The 26039-nt window shown below is 44.3% G+C and overlaps 1 protein-coding gene across 2 annotated transcripts in view; it reads right to left on the bottom strand.

Moving 5' to 3' along the window:
- Nucleotides 1-5105: 5105 nt before the first annotated feature.
- The window catches only part of RPN2 (ribophorin II), a 214058-nt gene continuing 193124 nt past the window's right edge, over nucleotides 5106-26039 (bottom strand). The window contains exons 17-18 of one of the 2 annotated variants that reach the window (XM_069243724.1): nucleotides 20135-20223; nucleotides 5106-5474 (exon numbers count right to left, since the gene is read on the bottom strand). In XM_069243724.1, the coding sequence (XP_069099825.1) occupies nucleotides 20172-20223 (52 nt within the window). In that variant the 3' untranslated portion in view covers nucleotides 5106-5474; nucleotides 20135-20171. The remainder of the gene's footprint in view (nucleotides 5475-20134; nucleotides 20224-26039) is intronic. The other variant, XM_069243725.1, reaches the window with a different exon arrangement.

Genomic DNA, 26039 nt, shown 5'->3' with positions numbered 1-26039 from the left:
CATTTTGTGAATACCCTTGGGGCTGTTATCCCAAATGGTAGTACTTTGAATTGATAATGTTTTCCTGAAATGACAAATCTTTGGTATTTGCAATGTGCCGGATATATGGGAATGTGAAAATAAGCATCTTTGAGAACTAATGTTGTCATGTAATCTCCTTGTTGTAATACAGAAATAACATCTTGCAGAGTGGCCATATGGCAATGCTCTGAAATTATGTATAGGTTGAGAGGCCTAAGATTGAGTCTTTCTTTGGCATGAGGAAATATACTGAATACACTCCTACTCCTTGTTGTGAAAGGGGACCGGGTTCTTTAGCTCTGTTGAGAAGAAGGGAATGTATCTTCTTTTAAGAGAACAAGATGAGTTCTAGACAATAACCATGTTGGATAGTTGATAAAACGCACTGGTCTGTGCTGATATTGTACCATTGTGGATAAAAGTTTGCCTGTCTTTCTCCTACAGGAGATGCATGTGCTGTGGGGACATGCAAAAAGTCAGTTTTTTTTTTTTTTTTTACAGGGAGATCCTCTAGAGGTGGATGGTTTGCCTCTCCCATTATTATTTATGCCACTATAAGCTCCTCTGAAGGAACCTCTGCTATAGAAATGTTTTCCTTGCTTTTATTGTGAGGTAGATGGTTCGGTGGTTGATGTTTTTAAACCACCTCTAAATCGTGGCCTATGAAAATTATCCCTTCTGGGTGTAGTTAATAAAGCACCCACAGCTTTAGCTGTGTCAGAGTCCTTTTTTAGTTTTCTATAGTGGTATCTACCTCTGGGCCAAATAAATGCTCTTTGTAAAAAGACATGTTCAAGACTGCTTGTTGAATCTCTGGTTTAAATGCTGAGCACCCAAACCATGCATGCCTTCTTATAAGAATGCTAGTGTTGACATGATGTGCTGCTGTATCTGCAGCATCAAAGGCACATCTGATGGAATTATTGGAGATGGCTTGTCCTCCTGCAACTATTTCCTGCCCCCTTTTTTGATACTCCAGAGGAAGATGTTGCAATAACTCCTCCATCTCATTCCAGTGGGCCCTGGCATACCTCGCCATTAGTGCTCAAGAATTTACAATTCTCCAATGAGTTGCAGTTTGAGCAGCTACTCTTTTGCCCGCTGCATCCAGTTTTTTGCTCTCCTTATCTGGAGGAGGAGTATCCACTGTGGACTGACTGTTAGCCCTTTTTCATACTGCACTTACCACTATAGAGCTGGTGGTATTTGCGCTTTAATGAAAGCTGGATCTGAAGGTGCAACTTTATATTTCTTGTCTACCCTTGGTGTGATTATTCTTGCTCTAACAGGTTCTTTAAATATTTCATTAGCATGTCTGAGCATGCCTGGTTGTATGGGTGGAAAGTGAGACTCTTGGTGTATGTTGCTTAGTGTTTCGAAGAGAACATCCTCTTCGATTGGATCTGTATGCATCTGCATATTATGATACGCTGCTGCTCTTGCAATAAATTGGTTGTATGCAGTGGTATCCTCAGGAGGAGAAGGCCTTGCTGGATAAAGGTCCGGGTCATTAGGGAGACTGGGATTTGGATCACATAGTTCCCATGGATCATTACTTAGATCATCTCTATGAGGTGGAACATCACTTAGATCATCTCTATGAGGCGATGAGGATAATGCTTGTGAAACAAAACTGTTGGTGAATAAAGGATGTAAGTGATTGTGGTGGTGGAGTAGAAGGAAGTACAGGAGAATGGAGCAATGATGGCGGAGGTTGTTCTGGAGCATTGTCTTTTTCTTTAGAAACTTTTTTAGGGGGAGGCAGTGTTCGATGTTTCTTAGAATGCATGTCTCCTTTTGATGGGAATATGAAGAGAAACCATGATTCTTCCTGTTCCTTTTGTATGTGTATTTTACGCTATCTAGCATCCATAACTTTGAGGATAGGCTCTATAGCAGATGTCTCTTCAGAGGAAACTGTAGACTTTTTGCCCACTATAGTGTTTGGCTCAGAACTCTTTGCGACTCAATGCTTTTTTCTGAGCCGAAAATGTCGACTCCAACGTAGATGGCAATCTTTTTTTCAGCTCCTTAATGGTGCTTTCCATTTTTCAACTCTATTTCGAAGCAGCTTGGGATGCAGATGTCTGTTTGGTCGGTGCCAAAGGCATTTAGGTCTATGATAATTTAGGTGCCAAACCAGAGGGTGGGGTATTCAAATATATTTTTCGAATCCTACCATGGCCCGAGGGCAGTGGAGGACCGGCGACCAATTTAAAAGCATTTTTAAAAGTCTTTATTTGTTGCGATATTGCTGGTATACTCAAGTACTGTGCCGCTGGGATGAATTGACTATCAGTGTCTGAATCTTGGTCCGACTCAGAGTCTTGAATCGTAAGAGCTGCTTGGTGTCCAACTTCTTCCTGCGCGTCCTTGTCTCCGCAGTTATCAGGTGTGTCATCCATTGTTCTCAACATCATTTCTAAGCAGTGTGCTCTTCTGTCCCGGAGGGTCTTTTTGGATCAAAAAGACCTATTGGCGCCGCAGCTCTCCTCTGTGTTCTGCGGGCAGGCACAAATTAAACACCAAGTGTTGATCCGTGTACGGAAACTTGGAGTGACACAAAGGGCAGAAGCGAAAGAGTATGTTAAATTAGCCTATCATTCCCAGACTACAGTTGTGGAAGTAGGCCCAAGAAAGGCATGGACACCCTTGATGGTGTTAAATCGACCCAGACGATAAAAAATTGGATCGACTACTAAAAGTATGGAAAATGCAATCGAACAGTATACCGATGTTGATAGAAAGATGGAATTTATAGTTCGAAAGATACCGAACCAAGATTCACTGGAGCGAGAGGGAACACATCCAAACCCGATGGCGGAGAGAAAGCAACCTAGCAAAGAACTCAATGCCCATTCACATTATCACCGAGAGGAGGAGTCACTCGATCTCGTGACTCAAAAAGATTCTTCGAACAAAAACAACTAGTAACACTTCGAGCCCAACACTAGATGGCAGACTTTTGCAAAGCATGTGAATCTACAGCCATACATGCCATCAAACATGAGTTTCTGTGTGGACAACCAAGGTCTCAACTCGGTCACCAAGATAGATGCTCATCCTATTCCAAGGGCCTATGAGCTGATAGTCCAATTAGGTGCAGCAAAGTTGGTCAGTACCTTTGACTTGACTGCAGTGTACTGGCAAATTTGCATGGCACAAGAAGTAAAAGAAAAAACTGCATTCTCTACACCTGATGGTCATTATCAGTTCACTGTTATTACCATTGTTTTTAAGAATGCCCCTGCCACCTTCCAAAAGTTAGTGAATCAAGGGGGGTCATTGTGAACATGGAGGGAATCCCGGCCATGTTCATGCTGGCGGTCTGGACACAGACCGCCAGGCCCCTTAAGACCCTGCCGGCTGAATAATCAACATTTCACGGGGTCGGTGGGCGGAAACAGTTTTTCCGCCAGCCGGCCCAGCAGAATGCTGGGCCTTGACATTGCCGACAGCTCCACATGGAGGCGTCGTCAATGCCGCAGTGCAGCGGGTGCAGCAGCACCCGTCGTGCAAATCCTGCGCGCCGGGCCGTGCACGGGGACCCCGGAGCACCTCTTCCGCCAGCCTTTTCCTGGTGGGTGAAACCGCCAGGTAATGACTGGCGGAAACGGGTTCTTTATCAGGAGGGCAGCACTGCCCTGTCAGATAAAGGATTCCACCATCGTCAGGCTGCCTGGTGGTAGCCTCGTGGTGGTGGAGGGCTGCCTGTGGTGGTAACCCCCTGTGTACATTATGTGGTGGTTGAGACCACCATGCCGGTGGCAGTAATTTCTGCCGCCGCCAGCATGGTGGTCTCAACCGACATCTTCATAATAAGGCCCCAAGTCTTGGCTGGCTCGAAGTCCTTCAGTGCAGCATATCTTGATGATCTTGCTATCTTTGGCTCCTTCAGGCAGAATCACCTGGTCCACCTGGGGAAGGTTTTGTAGGCTCTGCAATCTGCAGGCCTCAATATCCAGGCACCAAAACGCCAGCTAGGGCAGGGCACTGTTGTAAACTTGGGTTACATTGTAGGTGGAGGCCAAGTGCAACCCTTACAGCACAAGATCCAGACAATTCTGGACTGGGAAGCTCCTAAAACCCAGTCTCAATGTCAAGGAATACCTTGGCTTGACTGGTTATTACAGGAGGTTTGTGAAAGGGGTGTAGTTCCTTTATGACCCCCTCACAGAACTGACCTCTAAGAAGATGCCAAGAAAGTAAACTGGACTGTTGTCAAAAGGCCTTTGACAATCTGAAAGAAGCAAAGTGATAAACACTAGTTCTCAAAGCTCCAGACTTCTCTAAGCAGTTCATTGTGCAGACAGATGCCTCTGAACATGGGATAGGAGCAGTCCTTTCCCAAATCAATAGTGATGGCCATGACCAACTAGAGTCACTTTTCTGTAGCAAGATGTGTCCTCCGGCATTTCTTTTCCTTCAATAAATGCTATTGTCAAACAACACATTTTTTCATTATTGCAATATTGAATATACATTTCCTATTTTTAAAGAGAAAGGCAAATTACATTTCTAAAATATGGCCTTCGGCTAGTTCATAGTGTATTTTTTTAGTTAGAATGCATCTTTAAAAACATGAAGAATATATGTTGTAACTACTGTGGGATTAAGGACTACCTAAAACTTCCATGATGGTCAATGAATACCCGTTTACCTGGAGGTTTCATTTACTACATGTTCCACCTCAGGGAATAATGTCAGGACAGTTTAGAAAGAGAAAATAACTAACTAGAAGAAACTAACTTTGGGATATCATATGTTAGTAGGTGCAGAATAACTTACTATACAAGGCCTCGAGCAGAGAGTCCATAATTGTGAAAACTATGGGCACCAGCTCTGACACTTTTCTTTACAAAAGGCTGAAACAGGAATCAAACAGAAAAAACTATGTAACATCACATAGAATACTCTCCTTTATTTGATAGAAAACTGTGCATTATTCCAGTAATACTAGTGATTTCTTCGGGTTTGCTCTCATTCACATTCGTCAACTTTCAAATCTTGACTAACTGTTATTGCCAAGAAAGCACAAAAGGCAAACAGCCCAGGTGAAAACAAAAAACTGCAAGGACAACAGCTCCATCTCACCTTTCACTTTATTTCCAAAAAAACAACTGTCAGTATAACACACTGTAAACTGACAAGACTGTCCACCACTCTGTTCCTTATCCCTTAGATCATATTATTACAAAAATTCACTTAATCACACAACCATCCTGGGTAGAGGAAACAAAATTCAAAAATAATTTCACGTGGCTGAATCATGGCCAGCTGCTGGGCTAAGCATCAGTGCAGATAGAGGTAAAAAAAAAAATGCCACGTAAAAAGCCACTTAAAAACAGACTTTCTTTGGGTCTCGAACATGTCTTCTGGCACCTCTTCTTGGAAATTCAAATTGAACGCGTTTGCCATTTGAAAGTTCTTTCCTCTAGCTTCATTTTCCAGATCTGAAATAAAAGAATAAGCAAACCAGTTACACTTCTTTTTAATTTCACAGTGTCAGATGAAATGCCCCATGTCTACAGAAAGGAAGCGGTCGCTCTCCCAAAATATTTTACTAAACTGATTTCATTGATTGCATTCCATCATGAGGATGCACAGGATTTTAAACTTGGTTTTTCGAAATTTTGTGTCCAAAAACATACATGAAAATGAATTTGAATAAGTGTTCACTCTTTTGACTGGCAGATCAAGGTGACTTTTACAGCTGATTAAGTGGTAATTTACACCATTGTTAACCAATATATTTCAGAAAGCAATAGTTTTATTGATTTTCAATATAAGATACCCAAAGCATGTATGTCAATCTATCGGGGTAGGTAAATGTAGTGTAGTGAGTGGATGGAGCATTAGAAGCCAGAAAATACCCTTTTCAGCACTATCAGGGAAAGGACAATACTTCTATATTTATCCTCAACATATCAGTCCAATGTTAAAAAGAGCAAATTATCGTCCTAAAATTCCAAACTGGATTCCATAAGAATGCTTAAAACTCTCTAAAACACAGGAGATTAAGGCGCTTTTCTAAGGAAAAAAACATACCATTGCATTAATCTGTAGTGTGTTGATTAACATTTTGGGGGAAATGGGGTATTGTAGTCCCCGTGATGAAACTGATTGTAACTTCCCATGCCAAAACTGGATTATGTTTCAGAAAGGCCAAGGTGGAAATGATGGACAACTTACCTTCGGTAACACCTAATCTAGAAGAGACAATATCTAGTTGAAAATTCCTTACCTTTTAAATTTACCCCAGGCGTCAGTCCCGATCCAGAGATTTTTCTTGAGCAATACCGCTGTGTGCTGTTAGGTTGGTTTGGTTGGCTCCATGTCGGTGTTATGTGTACTGGATATGACGTTGAGCGTCGTATATACGTGCCTCTGTGGCACGCTGACAGCAGTTTCTTTTCACGACTTTCCAAGCCAGAAGCGCAGAGCCATGAAGAACACTGACCACTGGTACAACAAAACCAGGGCCCTGAAAAGTGAAGTATCTGTCCCTAGAAATCAGTTCAAAGAGTGGGGAGGATGGGTGGGTCAATCAGGAATCTGCAACTAGATATTTTCTCTACCAGATAAGTTGTTACCAAACATAAGTAACTTTTCCATTTGATAGAAACATCTAGTTGCATATTTCTTACCTTAGAATAGACCCACCTCTGTGGACACCATCCCCAGAGGTGGGTCTGTGAACCATGATCACACCAAAAAGTACTGCAGACCCAAACTAGCAAAGTGTCCATCCCTATTGGCCCGACTGTCCAGGCAGTAGTGTTTGGTAAACATGTGTAGAGATGCTCACATAGTCACCTTACAGCTGTCCAGGTCTTAAACTCCGTGTGCTGACGCAGTGGTTTCAGCTTTAGTTCTGGTGGAGTGAGCACACAAGCCATCAGGGAGATGCTTCTTAGCTAATGTGCAGCACATTTTAATGCAGAGCACGACATATCTGGAGATGGCTCTCTTCTACACCGCCCAAACCTTTCTTTGCACCCACATAGCCAAAACAGAGTTGGTCATCCACCCGGAACTCTTTGGTACGATCAAGGTAGAATGTCAATGCTCTTTTTGGGTCAAGGCGGTGAAGTCTCTCCTCTTCCTTAGAAAGATTTAGGGGTGCGTAAAAGGTAGCCAGGTGACGGATTGGCCTCCATGGAAGGGTGTAACCACCTTTGTGAGAAAGGAGGCCCCAGTCCAAAGCACCCCCTTGTCAGGATAGGTGGAACTGTAAGGTGGCTTAGATAACAATGCCTGCAGCTCCCTCAACCTGCAGGCAGATGTAATGGCCACGAAGAAGGCTGTTTTCAAAATGAAAGCATTAGAGGACAATTGTGGAGAGGCTCAAAAAGACAGCACATCAGAAATGTTAGAATCAAATTTAAGTCCCATTGGGGCACAATGAATGGGGACGGAGAAACTATCATTAAGGCCTTTAAGAAATCTATGTACAATAGGAGATTTAAACAGAGACGGCTGATCACGCAGCCCTAAGAAAGCAGAGATTGCATGCAAATAATCTTTGAGATCCCCCAAAGCAGAGCCCTATTGGGCCAACTAAAGTATAAACATTAGAAAGTCAGGGAGGGCAGAGAGGGGTTCAACATATTTTCCTATGCACCATGCCCCAAATTTCTTCCAACAGCAAGCGTATACCATTTTGTCAGAGGGACGTTTGGCTGCCAAGACAGTGTTACAGACTTTGGGCAGAAGGTCAAAAGCTGTCAATTGCCACTGCTCAATCTCAGTGCAAGAAGGCGGTGACTGGACAGGTTCAGATGGAGAACCCTCCTCTGCTGCTGTGACAGAAGATTCTCCCGAGGGGACAGTCTGATCAAAGGTTAAATGGCCAAGCTCAATAGCTCAGGATGGCAGAATCTTTGTGCCCATTGCGGAGGATTACTTGGGCCCAGTTGTTCTTGATCTACTTGAGAACTCTGGGCGGAAGTGGTATGGGCAGAAAAGCATACAGGAGGCTGGAGTTCCACTCAAGACGAAAAGCATCGCAGAGCAGGTGCTGCCTTGGAAACTCCAACACACAATACTGCTGACATTGGGTGCTCTCTGCGGAGGGAAACAGACAAGGCTCTCCCCACTGCTGAAAGAGTTCCTGTTCCATCCCTGGATGGAGACGCCAATCACGATTGACTAAGCAGTGCTGGCTGAGTTTGTCCACTCTGACTTTCAGAGAACCTGCCAGATGCTGAACCACCAGGGATATGCCCTGCTGTTCCAGCCACACTGAGAGGAGCAGAGCCTCTTTACAATGGGTCAACGACCCCGGACCGCCCTGCTTGTTGCAGTATCACATGGTGGTGGTGTTGTCCATGAACACCTGCACTACCTTCCCTTTGAGCGAGGGAAGGGGTACTTTCAATGCTATAGTCTGATCAGCCAGTGCACGGGTGGATGGAGAATCCGGACTCTGCTTGAGACCAGACACCTCTGATCTATCCCTTCCCAGGTGACCACACCATCCCTGGCGTGACGCATCTGTCACTACTATCGGATCTGGTTGGGGAAGGTAGAGTGATCTGATTCTGACCCAATTGTGGGTCATTAGCCACAACAGCAGATCTTGTGCAGTTCTCTCTGCGATCTGGACCATGTCAGGGAGATTCCCCCGATGCTGAGCTCACTGGAAGTTCAGGACCCACTGTAGAGCCCGCATATGCTATCTGGCATGTGTCACCAGCAGGATGCAGGAGGACATGAAGCCAAGCAGCCTTCGAATCATTCTAAGTGAAATCCAGGATAGAGGTTGAATCATCTGTATCATAGCCATAGTATCCTGGACTCGCTTTTAGGGAGGATAAGCCTGAAACTGCACTGTGTCCAGAACAGCTCTGATGAAAGGGAGCGTCTGAGAGGGAGTCAGGTGTGACTTCAGCACGTTGATAGTGAACCCCAGGGAATGCAGGAGGTTTGCCGTAGTCTGGAGGTGGGAGACGACTTTCTGGGGCGTGCTGCCTTCAACAGCTAGTCATCAAGGTAGGGGAGGACTGGGACCCCTAACCGGCGCAGATGAGCTGCGACCACTACCGTCACTTTTGTGAACACCGAGGGGCACTCGGAAGGCCAAACGGGAGCACGGTGAACTGAAAGTGCTCATGACTAACCACGAGTTGTAGGTAACGTCTGTGGGCCGGCAGAACGGGAATAGGGAAATAGGTGTCCTGTAAGTCCAACGCAACTATCCAATCTCCAGGGCAGACAGGACCTGAGCCAGGGTTAACATCATGAACTTCTCCTTTTTGAGGAAGAGATTGAGGGACCGGAGGTCTAGGATAGGGCGAAGACCCTTGTGCTTTTTGGGCACCAGAACGTAGCCGGAATAGCAACCACGACCTACTTCTGGTGCAGGGACCCTCTCTATTGCTCCCTTGGCCAGGGGAGCCTTTACTTCCTCACAGAGAAGTGCCAAATGATCCTCCAACAGGTGATCAAATGATGGTAGCATGGCTGGAGGAGAAGGGGAGGGATTAGCCCCTTCGGACGATCTGTAGAACCCACCTGTCCGTGGTGATGGATTCCCAGTGGGGCAGATGAAGGCAAATTCTGCCGCCAACTGGTCCTGGATGTCCCAATGGACTAGGAAGGTTTTGAGGCAGGGGAGTGGGCAGGGGTGGACTGCTTACTCCCTGATCCACAATGTCGGTGGCTTCCGCGTCCACGCAGGGGCTGTGCAGCATGCGCGGTTTGGTGACTCAGTGGAAATGGACGCGGTTAGGTGCCCCTCTGTAGCCACGAAATGAGCGAGAAGCAAACTGAGGGGGGGAGAGGGAGGCAAGGTGCGGCTGTGAGGCCAAGGGACTGAGCCGTAGCCCAGGAATCCTCGGTAGGATGTCTGTAAGTGCTTTATTGAAGGGAAGAAGGGGTTCAGAATTAGAGGCCCCAGGCTGCAGCACTTTGGTCAGGAGGTCAGGCCTGAACTCCACAAAAGGAAGCTCGTGTTTCACCAACCTCAGACGCCCTTCTCACCACCATAGAATAAGGCACTTTCTCCTCAATAGCCATTCTACCGGGAAAGAACCTGCCAGTGTCAGGGGAGGTGTCCAACCCAGTGGCATCACCCAAATCTTGCACCCCGTCCAGTTCAGTTTCAAGCTGGTCTTCTAAAGGGTCCAGCGACCCCTCTACACTATCCCCATAGTAATAGTGTTCAGGATCAACTCTGGGCACAGCAGAGCCCATGGAAAACGGTATCGGCGTTGAGCGACATCATTCCGGCTCCTCAGGAATGACTGTAGGACCAATCGGCGCAGGAAGCGTCGACGTCTGACCGACGCCACGGAAGGTGGCGTTGCGACAGATCCGGAAGCGGACCCTGAGGTGCCCTCGTAGTCGGGACCGATGTTTCTGACCTTGAACTCAATGGGGCCCTCATCGACTCCCCTGGGCCCGAAGGTGCAGAGGATGGGTCGAGCTGCCCAAATATGGGGCGCATGGCCTCACAGAACTCCTTTAGTTGGGCATGGGTAGCCCCGGCTCCTGGAAATTCGAGGAGGCGTGATGCTCTGAAGACAGAGGCCTAGTGCGTCCCGTCATGCAAGCGACGGGGCGAAGTCGAAAAACGTTCCGCATTCTACTTCTTACCCGAGTGTCCAAATGACTTGGACGAAGAAGAATGGTAGTGACTCTGTGACCGGTCTCCTGATCTTCCTCTTGAACGGGTCTGGGAATGATGCAGAGTTGAGTGTCGGGCTGTCAACAGTTTCAGGGACTGTTCATGGCCCGACATTCAGAGCACGACTTTGGGTCATGGTTGCACTCCAAACACCAGAGGCACACGAGGTGCAGATCTGTCACCGACATCAGGCGGTGACAGGAGTCGCAGGACTTGAATCTGGGCTTATGGGACATCCCTCGACGCATCAAAACTCAAAAACGAATTCGACAAAATGTCGCAGTTAGTAAAAAAATTACTGGAGTAGCTCTTCTCCGGATCAGCGCATATGCTGACGTGGAAGAAAAGAACAGACATCAGTGCACTGGTGTGCCGCCTATGTACGACGCGACATCATGGCCACCACAACGCCAGTGAAGTCGACAGACACCACCTGACAGCGCGCAATGGTACTGCTTGAAGAAAAAAATCTCCCGATTCAGTCTGGCGCCTGGGGCAATTCAAAGGTAAGAAATCTGCAACTAGAAGTCTCTATCAGATATTACAAGATAATTAAGAGTCTGCCTACTAACTTGCTTCATGTGCCGTTTCACCTTGATTAACTTTCACGATATTGTGGCCTCTGGTGATGTTTCATATCTTTTGCCTTTTTTTGATCTGTTTATTGTTTATTATTTGCTGAATACGCACTGTTTGTTACTTTTATGAAGAATTTTTTTTTTGAATAACTGATTAATAACAATAGAATGTGAATGCTACAAAACAACTGAGTAGATGGGCAGCGATACTGAGCTGGGGAACAGCTAAGTAATGAGTATTGTTTGCTCTTCAGCAAGTCAGTGCTGGAGTGAGTGCAGCCATTCAAACGTTAAGGGTGTGTGGGTAACGTTTCATGTAATAGCCATTACTTCTTTACCATACAAACTTCAGAGTCTGGTATCTTGGAGTACCGATATCAACAGAAGGTGGAACCAAATTGTTCTTCTGTGGCCAGCTATTAGTTTAGTCTATTTAGAGTGCCTGGCAAGGCAATCTTAAGGGGATCACCAATGTAGATTTTACAATTCAGGCTACGATCTGCCAGACATATTCTGCTGTATTTGCTCACATCTGGACTTTTATAAAGTGCCATTGGTGTTTTTATATATTTTGTATATTTCGTATGTAATTTTCTGTTGATAATAATTCTTGACAGCTTTAATGTGGTCTTAATGTCTAATGAGAGGGATGGTGTTTTTTTCTATATTTATGACTTTCTCAACAGTTTCCTTAAACCAAATAGATCAACATTTTAAAAAATGTAGCAACCGAGGACGCGGTCCTTATTGTATCGTGGGCTTGAAAGCTGAGGAGGGAACGGTGATTGCTCAGACACTGGACACAAAAACAGGACGCCGCTTGTAGGAAAAGTTATCTTCATGAAAAAGCAAACAAAACTCCCCAAAAAAGCCTGCTTGCCTATTGATCTTTCCTGAAAAAATCTAAGTTCATGAAACTAAAAACTCAAGTTGTAACTAGAGGCTTTCAAAAGGTCTACAACAGCTCGGAAATATTAGAGTTCCCACTAACAGTATAAAGCAGATTGAAAATGTCACTTACCCAGTGTACATCTGTTCGTGGCATCAGTCGCAGTAGATTTGCATGTTTTGCAATAGCTCGCCATCTGGTGTTGGGCCGGAGTGTTACAAGTTGTTTTTCTTCGAAGAAGTCTTTCGAGTCACGGGACCGAGTGACTCCTCCTTTTGTCTCCATTGCGCATGGGCGTCGACTCCATCTTCGATTGTTTTTCCCCGCAGAGGGTGAGGAAGGAGTTGAATTGTAGTAATAGTGCCCAGGCAATGGAGTGACTAAGTATGCACCTATTTAAGGTTGAGATGATACATATACAAATAGTTGAAGGTAACTTCCAAACTGCTACAGGCTCCCGGGGAGGCGGGTGGGCACATGCGAATCTACTGCCACTGATGCCACGAACAGATGTACACTGGGTAAGTGACATTTTCAGTTCGATGGCATCTGTCGCTGTAGATACGCATGTTTTGCATAGACTAGTAAGCAGTTATCTCCCCAAAAGCGGTGGATCAGCCTGTAGGAGTGGAAGTAGTCTGAAATAATGTTCTTAATACGGCTTGACCTACTGTGGCTTGTTGTGCGGATAACACGTCTACACAGTAGTGCTTGGTGAATGTGTGAGGCGTAGACCATGTGGCTGCCTTACATATTTCTTGCATTGGGATGTTTCCTAGAAAGGCCATGGTAGCACCTTTCTTTCTGGTTGAGTGTGCCCTTGGTGTAATGGGCAGTTGTCGTTTAGCTTTAAGGTAGCAGATTTGGATGCATTTAACTATCCATCTGGCTATACCTTGTTTTGATATTGGGTTTCCTGCATGAGGTTTTTGAAATGCAATAAATAGTTGTTTAGTCTTCCTGATGTTCTTTGTTCTGTCAATGTAATACATCAATGCTCTTTTGACATCTAATGTATGTAGTGCCCTTTCAGCTACGGTATCTGGCTGTGGAAAGAACACTGGAAGTTCCACTGTTTGATTTAGATGGAACGGGGAAATAACCTTTGGCAAAAATTTAGGATTGGTCCTTAGGACGACCTTATTCTTGTGTAGTTGTATAAAAGGTTCCTGTATTGTAAACGCCTGAATCTCGCTTACTCTTCTTAGGGAAGTAATGGCGATGAGAAATGCCACCTTCCAGGTTAGGAACTGTATTTCGCAGGAGTGCATGGGTTCAAAAGGTGGACCCATAAGTCTAGTTAGGACAACATTTAGGTTCCATGAAGGAACAGGTGGTGTTCTTGGTGGTATAATTCTCCTAAGGCCCTCCATGAATGCTTTAATGACTGGTATCTTATATAGGGAAGTTGAATAGGTAGTCTGCAGGTATGCAGATATTGCTGCAAGGTGTATTTTAATGGAAGAGAAAGCCAGGTTAGATTTTTGTAAGTGAAGCAAGTAATGGACCCATGTTCTGGAGTTGTGTGTAATGGTTGTATTTGATTAATATGGCAGTAGCAAACAAACCTCTTCCATTTACTTGCATAGCAGTGCCTGGTGGATGGCCTTCTGGCTTGCTTTATGACTTCCATACATTCTTGGGTAAGTTGTAAGTGCCCGAATTCTAGGATTTCAGGAGCCAGATTGCTAGATTCAGCGATGCTGGATCTGGGTGTCTGATCTTTTGGTTGTGTTGTGTCAACAGATCTGGCCTGTTGGGCAATTTGATGCAGGGTACTACTGATAGGTCTAGCAGCGTTGTGTACCAGGGTTGCCTTGCCCAAGTTGGTGCTATTAATATGAGTTTGAGTTTGTTTTGACTGAGTTTGTTTACCAGGTAAGGAAGGAGAGGGAGAGGAGGAAAAGCGTAAGCAAATATCCCTGACCAGTTCATCCATAGGGCATTGCCTTGGGACTGTTTGTGTGGGTATCTGGATGCGAAGTTTTGGCATTTTGCGTTCTCCTTTGTCGCAAACAAGTCTATCTGAGGTGTTCCCCAGAGTTTGAAATAAGTGTTCAGAATTTGGGGATGAATTTCCCATTCGTGGACCTGTTGGTGATCTCGAGAGAGATTGTCTGCGAGTTGATTTTGGATCCCTGGTATAAATTGTGCTATTAGGCGAATTTGGTTGTGAATTGCCCAACGCCAAATCTTTTGTGCTAGCAGGCTTAACTGCGTGGAGTGCGTCCCCCCTTGCTTGTTTAGATAATACATTGTTGTCATGTTGTCTGTTTTGACGAGAATGTATTTGTGAACTATTATTGGTTGGAAAGCTTTTAGTGCTTGAAAAACTGCTAGAAGTTCTAGGTGATTTATATGCAGTTTTGTTTGATGTACGTTCCATTGTCCTTGTATGCTGTGTTGATCGAGGTGTGCTCCCCACCCTGTCATGGAAGCATCTGTTGTTATTACGTATTGTGGCACTGGGTCTTGGAAAGGCCGCCCTTTGTTTAAATTTATGTTGTTCCACCACAGAAGCGAGAGGTAAGTTTGGCGGTCTATTAACACCAGATCTAGAAGATGACCCTGTGCTTGAGACCACTGTGATGCTAGGCACTGTTGTAAGGGCCTCATGTGCAGTCTTGCGTTTGGGACAATGGCTATGCATGAAGACATCATGCCTAGGAGTTGTAATACCATCTTTGCTTGTATCCTTTGTGTTGGATACATGCGTTGTATGATGGTGTTGAAATTTTGAATTCTTTGTGGACTTGGAGTGGCTACTCCTTTTGATGTGTCTATTATGGCTCCTAGGTATTGTTGTACCTTGTGCGGCAGAATGTTGGATTTTGTGAAGTTGACGGTGAACCCTAGTTTGAAGAGGGTTTGTATGATATGATTTGTGTGATTTGAGCACTCTATTAACGAATGGGCCTTGATTAGCCAGTCGTCTAGATATGGGAACACATGTATTTGCTGCCTTCTTATGTGTGCAGCGACTACCGCTAGACATTTGGTAAAGACTCTTGGTGCGGTTGTTAATCCGAAAGGCAGTACCTTGAATTGGTAATGTATTCCTTTGAATACAAACCTTAGGTATTTCCTGTGCGATGGGTGTATTGGTATATGGAAATAAGCATCCTTGAGGTCTAAAGTTGCCATGTAGTCGTGTAGTTTTAGCAATGGTAATACTTCTTGTAGTGTGACCATGTGAAAGTGGTCTGATTTGATGAAAGTGTTCACTACTCTGAGGTCTAGGATTGGTCTCAGCGTTTTGTCCTTCTTTGGTATCAGAAAGTACAGTGAGTAAACTCCTGTGTTTATTTGTGTGTTTGGCACTAATTCGATTGCATTCTTTTGCAATAGTGCCTGCACTTCTATCTCCAGGAGATTGGAATGATGTTTTGTCAAATTTTGTGCTTTTGGTGGTATGTTTGGAGGGAATTGTAGAAATTCTATGCAATAACCATGTTGGATAATTGCTAGAACCCAAGTGTCTGTAGTGATTTCCTCCCATGCTTTGTAATAATGACTTATTCTCCCCCCCACTGGTGTTGTGTGGAGGGGGTGAGTGACATGTGAGTCACTGTTTAGTAGTAGGGGTTTTGGGGCTCTGAAATCTTCCTCTATTCCTAGGGAATTGCCCTCCTCTATATTGTCCCCGAAAACCTCCTCTATACTGTCCCTGGTAACTGGACGGTGTTGCTTGTGAGGTGCTGGCTTGTGTGCTCTGACCCCGAAACCCCCCTCTAAAGGGTGTTTTACGGAATGTGCTGTAATTCCCTCTGCTCTGCGGGGAGTAGAGTGCGCCCATGGCTTTGGCAGTGTCCGTGTCTTTTTTGAGTTTCTCAATCGCTGTGTCCACTTCTGGACCGAACAGTTCTTTTTCGTTAAAAGGCATATTGAGAACTGCTTGTTGAATCTCTGGTTTAAATCCAGACGTTCGGAGCCATGCATGCCTTCTGATAGTTACAGATGTATTAATTGTCCGTGCAGCTGTATCTGCAGCGTCCATGGAGGAGCGGATCTGGTTGTTGGAAATGGTCTGTCCCTCCTCAACCACTTGTTTTGCCCTATTTTGTAAGTCCTTGGGCAGATGTTCAATGAGATGTTGCATCTCATCCCAATGGGCTCTGTCATAGCGCGCAAGTAGTGCCTGGGAGTTCGCAATGCGCCACTGGTTTGCAGCTTGTGCTGAGACTCTCTTACCAGCTGCATCCAACTTGCGGCTTTCTTTATCTGGGGGTGGTGCATCTCCAGATGTGTGGGAGTTGGCCCTTTTCCTAGCTGCTCCTACAACGACAGAGTCTGGTGGCAGCTGTGTAGTGATGAAAACCGGGTCTGTAGGAGGCGCCTTATACTTTTTTTCCACCCTTGGTGTGATTGCCCTACTTTTGACCGGCTCCTTAAAGATTTCTTTTGCGTGCCGAAGCATACCAGGGAGCATAGGCAGGCTTTGGTATGAGCTGTGGGTGGAGGAGAGTGTGTTGAATAAAAAATCATCCTCGACCTGTTCTGAGTGGAGGCTTACGTTGTGAAATTGTGCTGCTCTAGCCACCACTTGAGAATACGCGGTGCTGTCCTCTGGTGGAGATGGCTTCGTAGGGTATGCCTCCGGACTGTTATCTGACACTGGGGCGTCGTATAGGTCCCATGCGTCTTGATCTTGGTCACCCTGGCTCATGGTGGTGTGAGCTGGGGAGTGTGATGGAGTTTGTGCTGGTGAGACGTTAATCACGGGCGGAGGAGAGGGTGGTGGGGTAACTCTTTTCACCACTTTTGGTTGTGGTGTCTGTTCAGTTTGGAACTCCAACCTTCTCTTTCTTCTAATAGGGGGAAGGGTGCTTATTTTTCCTGTCCCCTGCTGTATGAAAATACGCTTTTGCGTATGGTCCACATCAGTTGATTGTAGCTCTTCCTCAAACCTATGCTTTTGCATTTGGGAGGTTAGCGAGTGCTCTTCTGTATAAGAGCCTGAAGCTGGGTCGGCTGCAGTTTGTTTCGGGACCGAAACCCTGTCTGCGTCCTTTTTCGGCTCCGAGGTGACTTTTTTCATTTTCGGAGCCGAAACCTGTCGGCGCCGATCTTCTTCGGGGCCGCTGTCTCGGCGCCGAGCCGTGTCTACACCGGCATCTCGGTGTCGATGCTTGTCTCCAGCACTTTCTCGGTCCCGAGAAGGCTGCGTGCCGGTGTCTCGACCGGAGTCGGACGATCTCAGCACTGTTTGGGCCTTTTTACGGTGCCGACGGTCGGTCACCGAATTTATGGGTGGAGCCATGGCCTGGTGGCAGTGGCGTCCCCTGGGCCTTGTAAATCTTCCTCTGAGTGGTTTTCGACGTCTTACTCACGGTTTGTGTATCGTCGAATCCTTCGGAGTCTGAGTCTTGGATCGAGAAGGTACCTTCCTCTTCTTGTTCCTCGAACTCTCTGTGGGCTGTCGGCGCGGACGCCATCTGAAGTCTTCTGGCTCGACGGTCTCGGAGTGTTTTTCGGGACCGGAACGTACGACAGGCCTCGCAGGTGTCTTCACTGTGCTCAGGTGACAGGCACAGGTTACAGACCAAGTGTTGGTCTGTATAGGGGTATTTATTGTGGCATTTGGGGCAGAAACGGAACGGGGTCCGTTCCATCGGCGTTCTTCAGCACGCGGTCGGGCCGACCAGGCCCCGACGGGGGATCGAAAAACTACCCCGAAGGGCACCGGAGCTCTTCGATGCGGTGTTGAATCTAACTACGCCGATCCCGAACGCAACAATACCGACGAAAATCTTCCGAAATTAGCTATCTTTCCGTTCCGAAACTCGGAGCGACAGGAACAAGTCCGAACCCGATGGCGGAAAAAAAACAATCGAAGATGGAGTCAACGCCCATGCGCAATGGAGACAAAAGGAGGAGTCACTCGGTCCCGTGACTCGAAAGACTTCTTCGAAGAAAAACAACTTGTAACACTCGGCCCAACACCAGATGGCGAGCTATTGCAAAACATGCGTATCTACAGCTACAGATGCCATCGAACACATATTTTCCTGAAAATCAAAAATGCATTTAAGTGGTTCTATAATAAAACACTAAAACACTATTAGATTTTAAGCTGCAAAGACAGGCAAATAAATACTGACTAGTACAGAGTAGCAATGGACCAAGTTGCTGTACAGCCTTACCATCGTCCCTACCAACAGTCAAGTAAGAGTGCTTAACTCAATATACCCAGCTATTCTGGGATGTCTTTAAGCCAGTCTGATCTCCCATGTGTAAGAGAATAAGACAATATAAGTGGGGTAGTACACACAAAGTGATTGTACTATAATAGTATAAGAGTATGCAGAGTTTTACAATGGTCCAATATTGAAGATATCTGCCGGTTATATAGTTTGCCTACAAAATCAGATGTGCTTTCTCCATTTCCTTAATGTTGTAGCATCAGGAAAAGGTTGACAGAGCATTGATAACTGGGTCATAACAAGCCACCACATTTTAATTCTATGTCTGAACGGCTTTACTTAACCAGGGAGCTCACCCAATAAATTTGTCATGTTTCCTATAACTTAGTGTTTGATAGCAACGCTACAATGGATACACCACTACATGGTCAAAATTTTGTCACAGGTCTATTATTTCTCCCCAATATCACTCTAGAATTACTGACTGGTTTGCAGATATATTCTGCCTCGCAATATTAATGTTTCCCAGCCAAACAATAAGAAACAGAGGTATAGCATGAGGATGAGACAATGATTCAATGGTGAACCAGTGCACGTGGCTTGTGCTAGGTTAATATTGAATGGGATCTCTCTCCAAAGAGATCAACTAAAGGGTGTTAATGATATGGTTTAGGGCAGGGACCAACATCATGTCAATAGGTACAGAAAGCAAACAAATAGAATTAAAAAAAATGCAAAGGCGATTGTACCAAGGGTCAAGAGAAAGCAAGTAATAAGTAATTTGTGAGAAAGGCAACACATTTCTTTCAAGTCAGAAATTAAATCCCTTGTACTTTCAAAGGGGAGTGGAAGAGGCATCCAAATGTCAAGTTCTCCTGAATTAGTTTAACCACGGAAATGTGAGCATTCTATTTTGCATCTGTCCCACCAATCAGCTTCAACATTTTAACAGTATGTTAGGATGTGACCCGTTCCACTTGAGTCTAGAAACGTGCCCAAACACACTCTATATTAAGAGTGAACCATGATGCAGTGAAATGGATTTCAGTCACTAAATCCTCTCAGATAGGGCTTATCCATTATTTTGAAAATAAACAACATCTTCAGAATACCTGGATAAATGTAAATGGGATTGATGCTATTCCCAACATGGAACTGTTCTTGATCGTGTCTCAGGCACGTTTTTTTCTCCATCAGTGAGAATTAAGACTAATTCCACTAGTGTGCAAGACACGTTTCATGGTAAAAGATGAGCAAGCCTCCTCATCTGCTGGGGAAATAAATTTAGTGAGACTTTTAATTAGCTTTTTCCTAAGAAATCTTTATAGGAGGTAAGGTCGTCTTAGGAAAAAAGGGAAATGTGCTATTGTTTTAAAGTCGTAAAACATGAGCATTTCAGGATTCTTTCGATCATTATAGAATAACTAAGCAAAGAGGACTACGGAAAAATAGGCATATAAAACAAAACACGATCTGCACATTCATGTATATTGCTGTTAGAACACCACAAGGGTTTATGGGCATGGTGTATGATCTACTGCAATCAAAAAGCTTTCAGTTGTCAGCACACTTTTGGGGGGCGGGCTAGAACGGATGAGGCTGTGAATAACATACAGTCACTCAACTGTTGAAAACGAACTATTCCTTTGCACTAACGGTCAATACATAGTTAATCTCACAATGGCTGAAGGGACTGGGTGACTTTGCACTAAGGGTCAATACATAGTTAATCTCAGTATGGCTGAGTAGACTGGGTGACTGGAAATGGAAGGAAACACAATGATGGTGGAAAAGCACATGAAGGGGGTGAGGAGGGTATAATGGAGGTTCAAGGCGGTGAGTGGTGACACAAAGTTGTGAAACATGCTCTTACTTTACTTTAGAGCTTCTCACTCTATAGCAAACCCTGTTTACCGGAGTGTTCTATACTTTGCCAACCTACTGCTCTGTTCAGCTGCGATCCTGCCAAAAAGGAAAGGACGAGAGAAATCACCACAAGACAGTGAGAAGCACAACGGTGCAAGTTCAGAAAACGAAACAGGAAAGTCTCACCAGAACATTTGAGTAGAGGACAGAGTTTTTGATCCATGCTTTTAAACAACACACTGTTCATGCACGAGAAAAAAGAAGGGACAAGGTTAGCATGTAAATTGGGTGATCGTGAGAGAAAGTGGTCTAAAAGCCTTACTGCTTCTGGTTGTTTCTTTGGTTATGTGGTCTGCTATAAGAGGTTAGAAGATCTCATGTCTAAAGTAATGGTAATAAGTATTGGAAATGCCAATACGACTGGTTTATAAATAAAAATGTCTGATGGGCTTAGTCTCAGAATATGTCAATACACAATAGCTCTGTCACTCATCCTTGCATTAGTACATCTATTCATCCACCTACTGACATTTCCTGCATTCGGTAACTTACACAAGAACAAGACAATAAAACACACCAAATTAATTAACATATACAAGATATATGAAATTAATAAATAGAGAAAAGAAAACACGCTGCTGCCTAAACATAGGGGCCTGTGCCTTGCAGTAACTAATCAAATTAAACCTAGCAGCGGGCAGCTTCTTGCAACGTTACTGCACATAACGTATCACTGTTTTAACTTTCCAGCATTGCCACTAAAGTGATGGCTTGGTAAAAAAGTTGATACACTGTGGACAGTACGAATTCCATGATGGCTGCCTGGTTAAGAAGCAGTGGTTGCACGGTATCCCGCGGACTGTAGATAACAGGAATGATGAGCCAAAGGCCTGTAGGACTGGTTAGCTGCAGTATGTTCTAAAAAATAAAAATATAAGCTGGAAAGAAATGAAAGAGGACATGTGCAAAGTCAAATGGAAAATGGAAAATTAAAGGACTGGCCCACCAACCGACAACGAACCACATCATTTTCAGGTGAATGACCACATATGAGCAGAAAAATGCCATCACTCACATAACGATAGAACTGTTACGACTGTCATCCCATCTCTAAGAAGCGCTGTAAAGGAACTGTCGGTAGCCTGGGAATCACCTTGAACACTTATCTAGAGTCCCTTGCTGACTCCAGTTTGTTTCTCTTTTCGCTATGGTATTCTTTTGTAGAATTACATTTGCTTCCTGGGACTGCAAATCCCATAATGCACAGCCTGGTAGTCAGGAAAGCCTGAGTTCTGTTATACATTGTTTTTTATGGGACAAGTCCAGTTGCTCCTTTTCACCGGATCCTCTCCCCCAGGACTTGTGAGTGTCTGAAACTAGACACACCTGAGACCTCTCCTGTGCAGCCTAGTCGTGTGATTCCACCTGGGGTTTTCTACAGCTTGGAACTGCTTATAAGCAGCCATTTCCTCAAGATCCTTGTTGTGCATTGGAGTTTGTTCACTTTGTGTTACAGACCCCTTATCAGATGGTGTTCCAGTCTTGTTTCTGTTCAGTTTCAGCTTGAACCGGTTACCTGTTTCTCTGCCCTGTTCCGGATTGGTCCAGCCAGGGTCTGCTCCCTATCTCTTAGCCTTGTATCTGTTTGTTTCTTCCAGAACCTTCTCCTTGTTTCTGCCTTGTTTCAGCCTGACCCTGCTCTCTGTTTTCCAGTCCTGTTAACTTCTTATTCCTTCTCCCTGTAGTCCAGCCCTGTCCTTGCTTGTTCCAGCTCCCGGTTTCCCATTCCTGTTTGTTTGTTCCAGCCAGAAGCTTGTGCTCTGTTTTCCAGTCCTATTCCTGCCTTTGCTTCAGCCTGAGACTGTTCTCAGTTCCTGCCCCTGCCTCCTAGTTTGTTCCTTCGGTTTCAGTTTCCTCTTGGGTATTTGCGTCTGGTAAGTGTTCTATCAGTCTTCACCAGTGCATAAGTGTTTTCCTTTGTTCTGGGGTTGGCTCCTGGGTTCCAGGAGGCAACTTCAGCCCCCATCCTTTGTCTAGCGTTATACGTTGTCTTTAGTGCCCAACAGTGACAGTGTGCTATTGCTGTTTCTCCAGTAATTGCCACTGTTTCCAGCACGACCCACAAGGGCTTGTCTTGTGTATTAAAGTACTATCCTTGTTTGTGCTCTAAGGGTTCAGAGACAGAATCACTTCTGCTGTCTCCTTTCTATGGGGCTTCCGGGATGACTATCTGTAAGAACAAACTGCACAGAGGTATTGACATTCCATGTTGCTGTAGGAGGTTCTGAGCCCTACTCTGTGTACAACCTTAGTGGTAACCCCAGTGTGTTTGTCCATTAGTAATCCATTTCCTGTTTGTTCACACAAGGGTTGCTCTCCTTTTACTTTCCTGTTCCTGTCCATAGTTGTCCTTTCCAGTGTATGCCTTTAGCTGCTCTTCTGCCCCAGTACACTACCTCTTTGGGAAATTCCGTGACCTCAAGAGGTGTCCCAACCAGAGTCCTAACCAGACCCGCCCGAAACCGTGACAAGAACCGGTGGCTAAAGTAGGCTAACAAAGTGTACCATGCTGCCGCGGATGGACGTAGAATGTAAATGACGTATACAGACCAATGGCAGAAGAGGGCTGACCAAAAATCAATCTATCTATCTATCTATCTATCTATCTATCTATCCATCCATCTAGTGTCGTTTTTAAAAAACAAAAACAAAAAAAAAACCTTACAAATTCACTGAAAAAACTAAGGTTAAAGAGAAGTTAGATTTAGGTGAAAACAACTAACAAAACCGCTGAATTTCACCAGTTATAGTTATCTCAAATAACTATAACTAATGCCAGCGACATACACAGTGTTATCAGTGATATAATTTCAGATGTTATCAATGCAGTCATTGAACATACCATGACTGATGTAATGTACCAGTACTGGTACAACCAATGCATGGCATGGGCACGACCAATCAGGGCTGTGGCCAGCCCCCCACTGGAGGTTGAGGATCAGCATGAGCAAGCTTTCTTTTTTGGGGCAAAAACTACAGAGGGAGTAATTCCCCTGCACTATGTAGGATTAGTTTAATTGTGCCCTTTTCTGAGAGCACTTGACCTCCCCCTCCAAAAGGAAGAGGTGCTTGAACACAGCATGCAACCACGGAGTGGGAAGTTAGGAGGAGTTGTGTGCAATGTGATGCAGTACCCTTCCCACACAAAGGAGAGGACCCATTGATCTGAGGTTCTCCAACTGAACTAGGAAGTGCCTTAGTCTTAATCCAACAGGTGTGATGAGGTTGGAGGGAAGAGATAGGAAGTGTGCTCCTTGCCCAAGTGCAATTCATGAACAGAATCCAAATAATCTTATTGCTTCAAGTCGAAGGAGGCAGTGCAGTGTGGGGCTCGGTTTGCTGTCCGGTGAGAGTTGTGGGGGCATGGCATTGGTGGTGGCATAAGCTGCTGCAGTTGTGGCTGTAGGTGAGGAGGACATGGTGGTGGAGTTGATGGCAACTAATACCTGCACTATTGGGCGCTCGTTATAGTGACACATTGGTCACAGTTTCTTGAGCGAACACAAGGTCCGAATATCTGGGCTGTTAAGCAACATATTCTTTCCTGAAATTCCCCTTCTTCATCAATCTTTTCTTTATATTAAGGAATAAAGCGCACATCTAGCTGGCAAGGACCCTACGCAATTTCTGAGACCTACTCTAGTTTGCAGCCTTCAGCTTCCAGCTTAGAGTACAAGATACAACCTTGAGGGGCAAATGAGAAAAGGGTAGTGCTGGAACAGGTGTTGAGGTTGTCAACATAGCATTTATGACAATGGAGACATTGTAGATGGTAATTTGGTTGGCACTGCGGATGAGGGTACGGTCATCAATGGTATGTCGTTTTGTCAAGGAGGTTCTTACCATCAATTGATCTTCTTCAATGTTGACAATTGGATGCTTTAACAATGCTTAGCTTTTGAAGTGGTGATCAATGTTAATATCTTTATCAACGATGATTTAGGCAGGACATAAGAACAGCTGTATTTTCACACCAATTTCTGTGCAGGCTATTTCTCGCCCTTTTTATAAAGATATCTCAGAGGAGGAACTGATCTTTTCCTTGAAAGAAGTGGCTGCAAGCACTTCGGAGGTAAACTCCAGCTGAAGAAGCTTTGCATTCTTTCTTCACGGTCGTGTTTAAAGAAGCACTTTTCAGGAATCTTTCACAGAGGGAGTATGTCCTTCGGAAGGGGGAAACTCTTTCTCCAGAAGATAGAGCTAACCTTGACGTTTTTACAGATGTCACAACGCAACGCTTTATGTCATGGATAAAGGTGAGAAATGCTCTGATTGTGCAGGTTATCCGTATAAATATTTTGTACACAACCAGCTCAGGAATTGGAAAGATCTTTTTACTTTTCTGTCATAATGGCAGTTGTAATAGACAATGTAACCCGGGGCCAGAGTGGAAAAAAAATCCACAAACCCATGAAAACAAGCATGTTTGTGAAAGTTGATGTTAGGGCTGGATGCAGTTCAGGAAAGATGAAGGCGCAGTTATGATGTAAATAAAACAGAGGTCTCCACTGGGACTTCCTGATTTGTGGTGAAATCTGACCTAAGGTGGTAAACACAGCACTTCCACCTCATGTACTGAAGTTTGGGTTGTTTCAAATGAGATGGATCTGCTACTAAACAAACATTGCTGTTAGGCATATGATAATTTCAACACTATTTGCAGCTATTTAAAGTAACCAGAGATTCCCAGCCTGACACCATTGAAGGATACAAGTATGTGAACCTGTAAAAGACCCAATGCTGGAGAAACTCGGAGTGACACAAGTACACTAAACAAATCTAGTAACATGACTATCAAGCGAACAAGTGTGATATTTTCAACTTTATTAGTTTTATACAGTAAAGTATAAGAAGAGACCGATTATAAATTAATCAGTTCGAAATCTCCTCAGTATTTTCTATGTTTACCTTTAAATGTTTTTTATCCACTGAATCTCATTTTGTCCTTGATTTAACAGGACCAAAATCTTGGATATGATATAACATTTTTCTTGAAACACTAACGCCTCCACTTTCTATGCATATATCCTCAGACTATAAAGGTTGTAAGAAAAAGCTCAAATCAAATATTACTGAGCACATCCTAAGCTTTGCTCTAATGAATGAGAAGAGAGTTCCTGCTGATTACCCCCAGATGAATACAAGTTTCCTTCTGCTAATGCTATATTGAGACAATGTCTCTCAAAAATAGGCCCATACCTCTGTCTAATTATTACAATCACATTTCCTTCACAAGACAGCTGCAATTAAATATAGTTACCATCATACGAATTGATAAATTCACTTGAGTTCACCCTTGTTTGCTTTACTGAATATATCATCTGCATCTCCCTGTCAAATTTCTTTTAGGTTCTAACAATCTGTCACCTGGACAATGTGGAATCATTATCTCCAAGCTACACTTTGCATTTCTGTTGGCATGATTATCATTAAATAAATAAATGTCCAGTTGATATATATAGATAAAAAAAAAATTAAAAAAAAAAAAAATTAAAAAAATAAACTTACCTGCCTGGCACCTTTAGACATTGAAAACCTATCACTAAAAATATTGCTTAGTTTAAACGTCTGAGATTTTCAGATACTGCTGACAGATCGACTGCTCACGGACCAACCTGTTAACTGCATTTTAGCGTCTTACAACTTATGAATTAGAAATACTTTTGTTGTTGTTTCTATGGCCAGTGGGTGGGAAGACCATCTCTTTTGCTTATTAATGTTTTTCGTAGTTTTTCATTTTGCTTCTAATTAATACCCATACTCTACTCCTAAAGATAAAAAAAAAAATGACATAATAGAGAGACAGGCTGCTGATTCACATTCGCTTTAGAGAATAAACACTCAAATGTCAC

Source organism: Pleurodeles waltl, chromosome 7, assembly GCF_031143425.1.
Source record: "Pleurodeles waltl isolate 20211129_DDA chromosome 7, aPleWal1.hap1.20221129, whole genome shotgun sequence".
Taxonomy (NCBI): domain Eukaryota; kingdom Metazoa; phylum Chordata; class Amphibia; order Caudata; family Salamandridae; genus Pleurodeles; species Pleurodeles waltl.
Note: the sequence above shows the minus strand (reverse complement) of the source record. Positions and strands in the feature narration are given on the sequence as shown.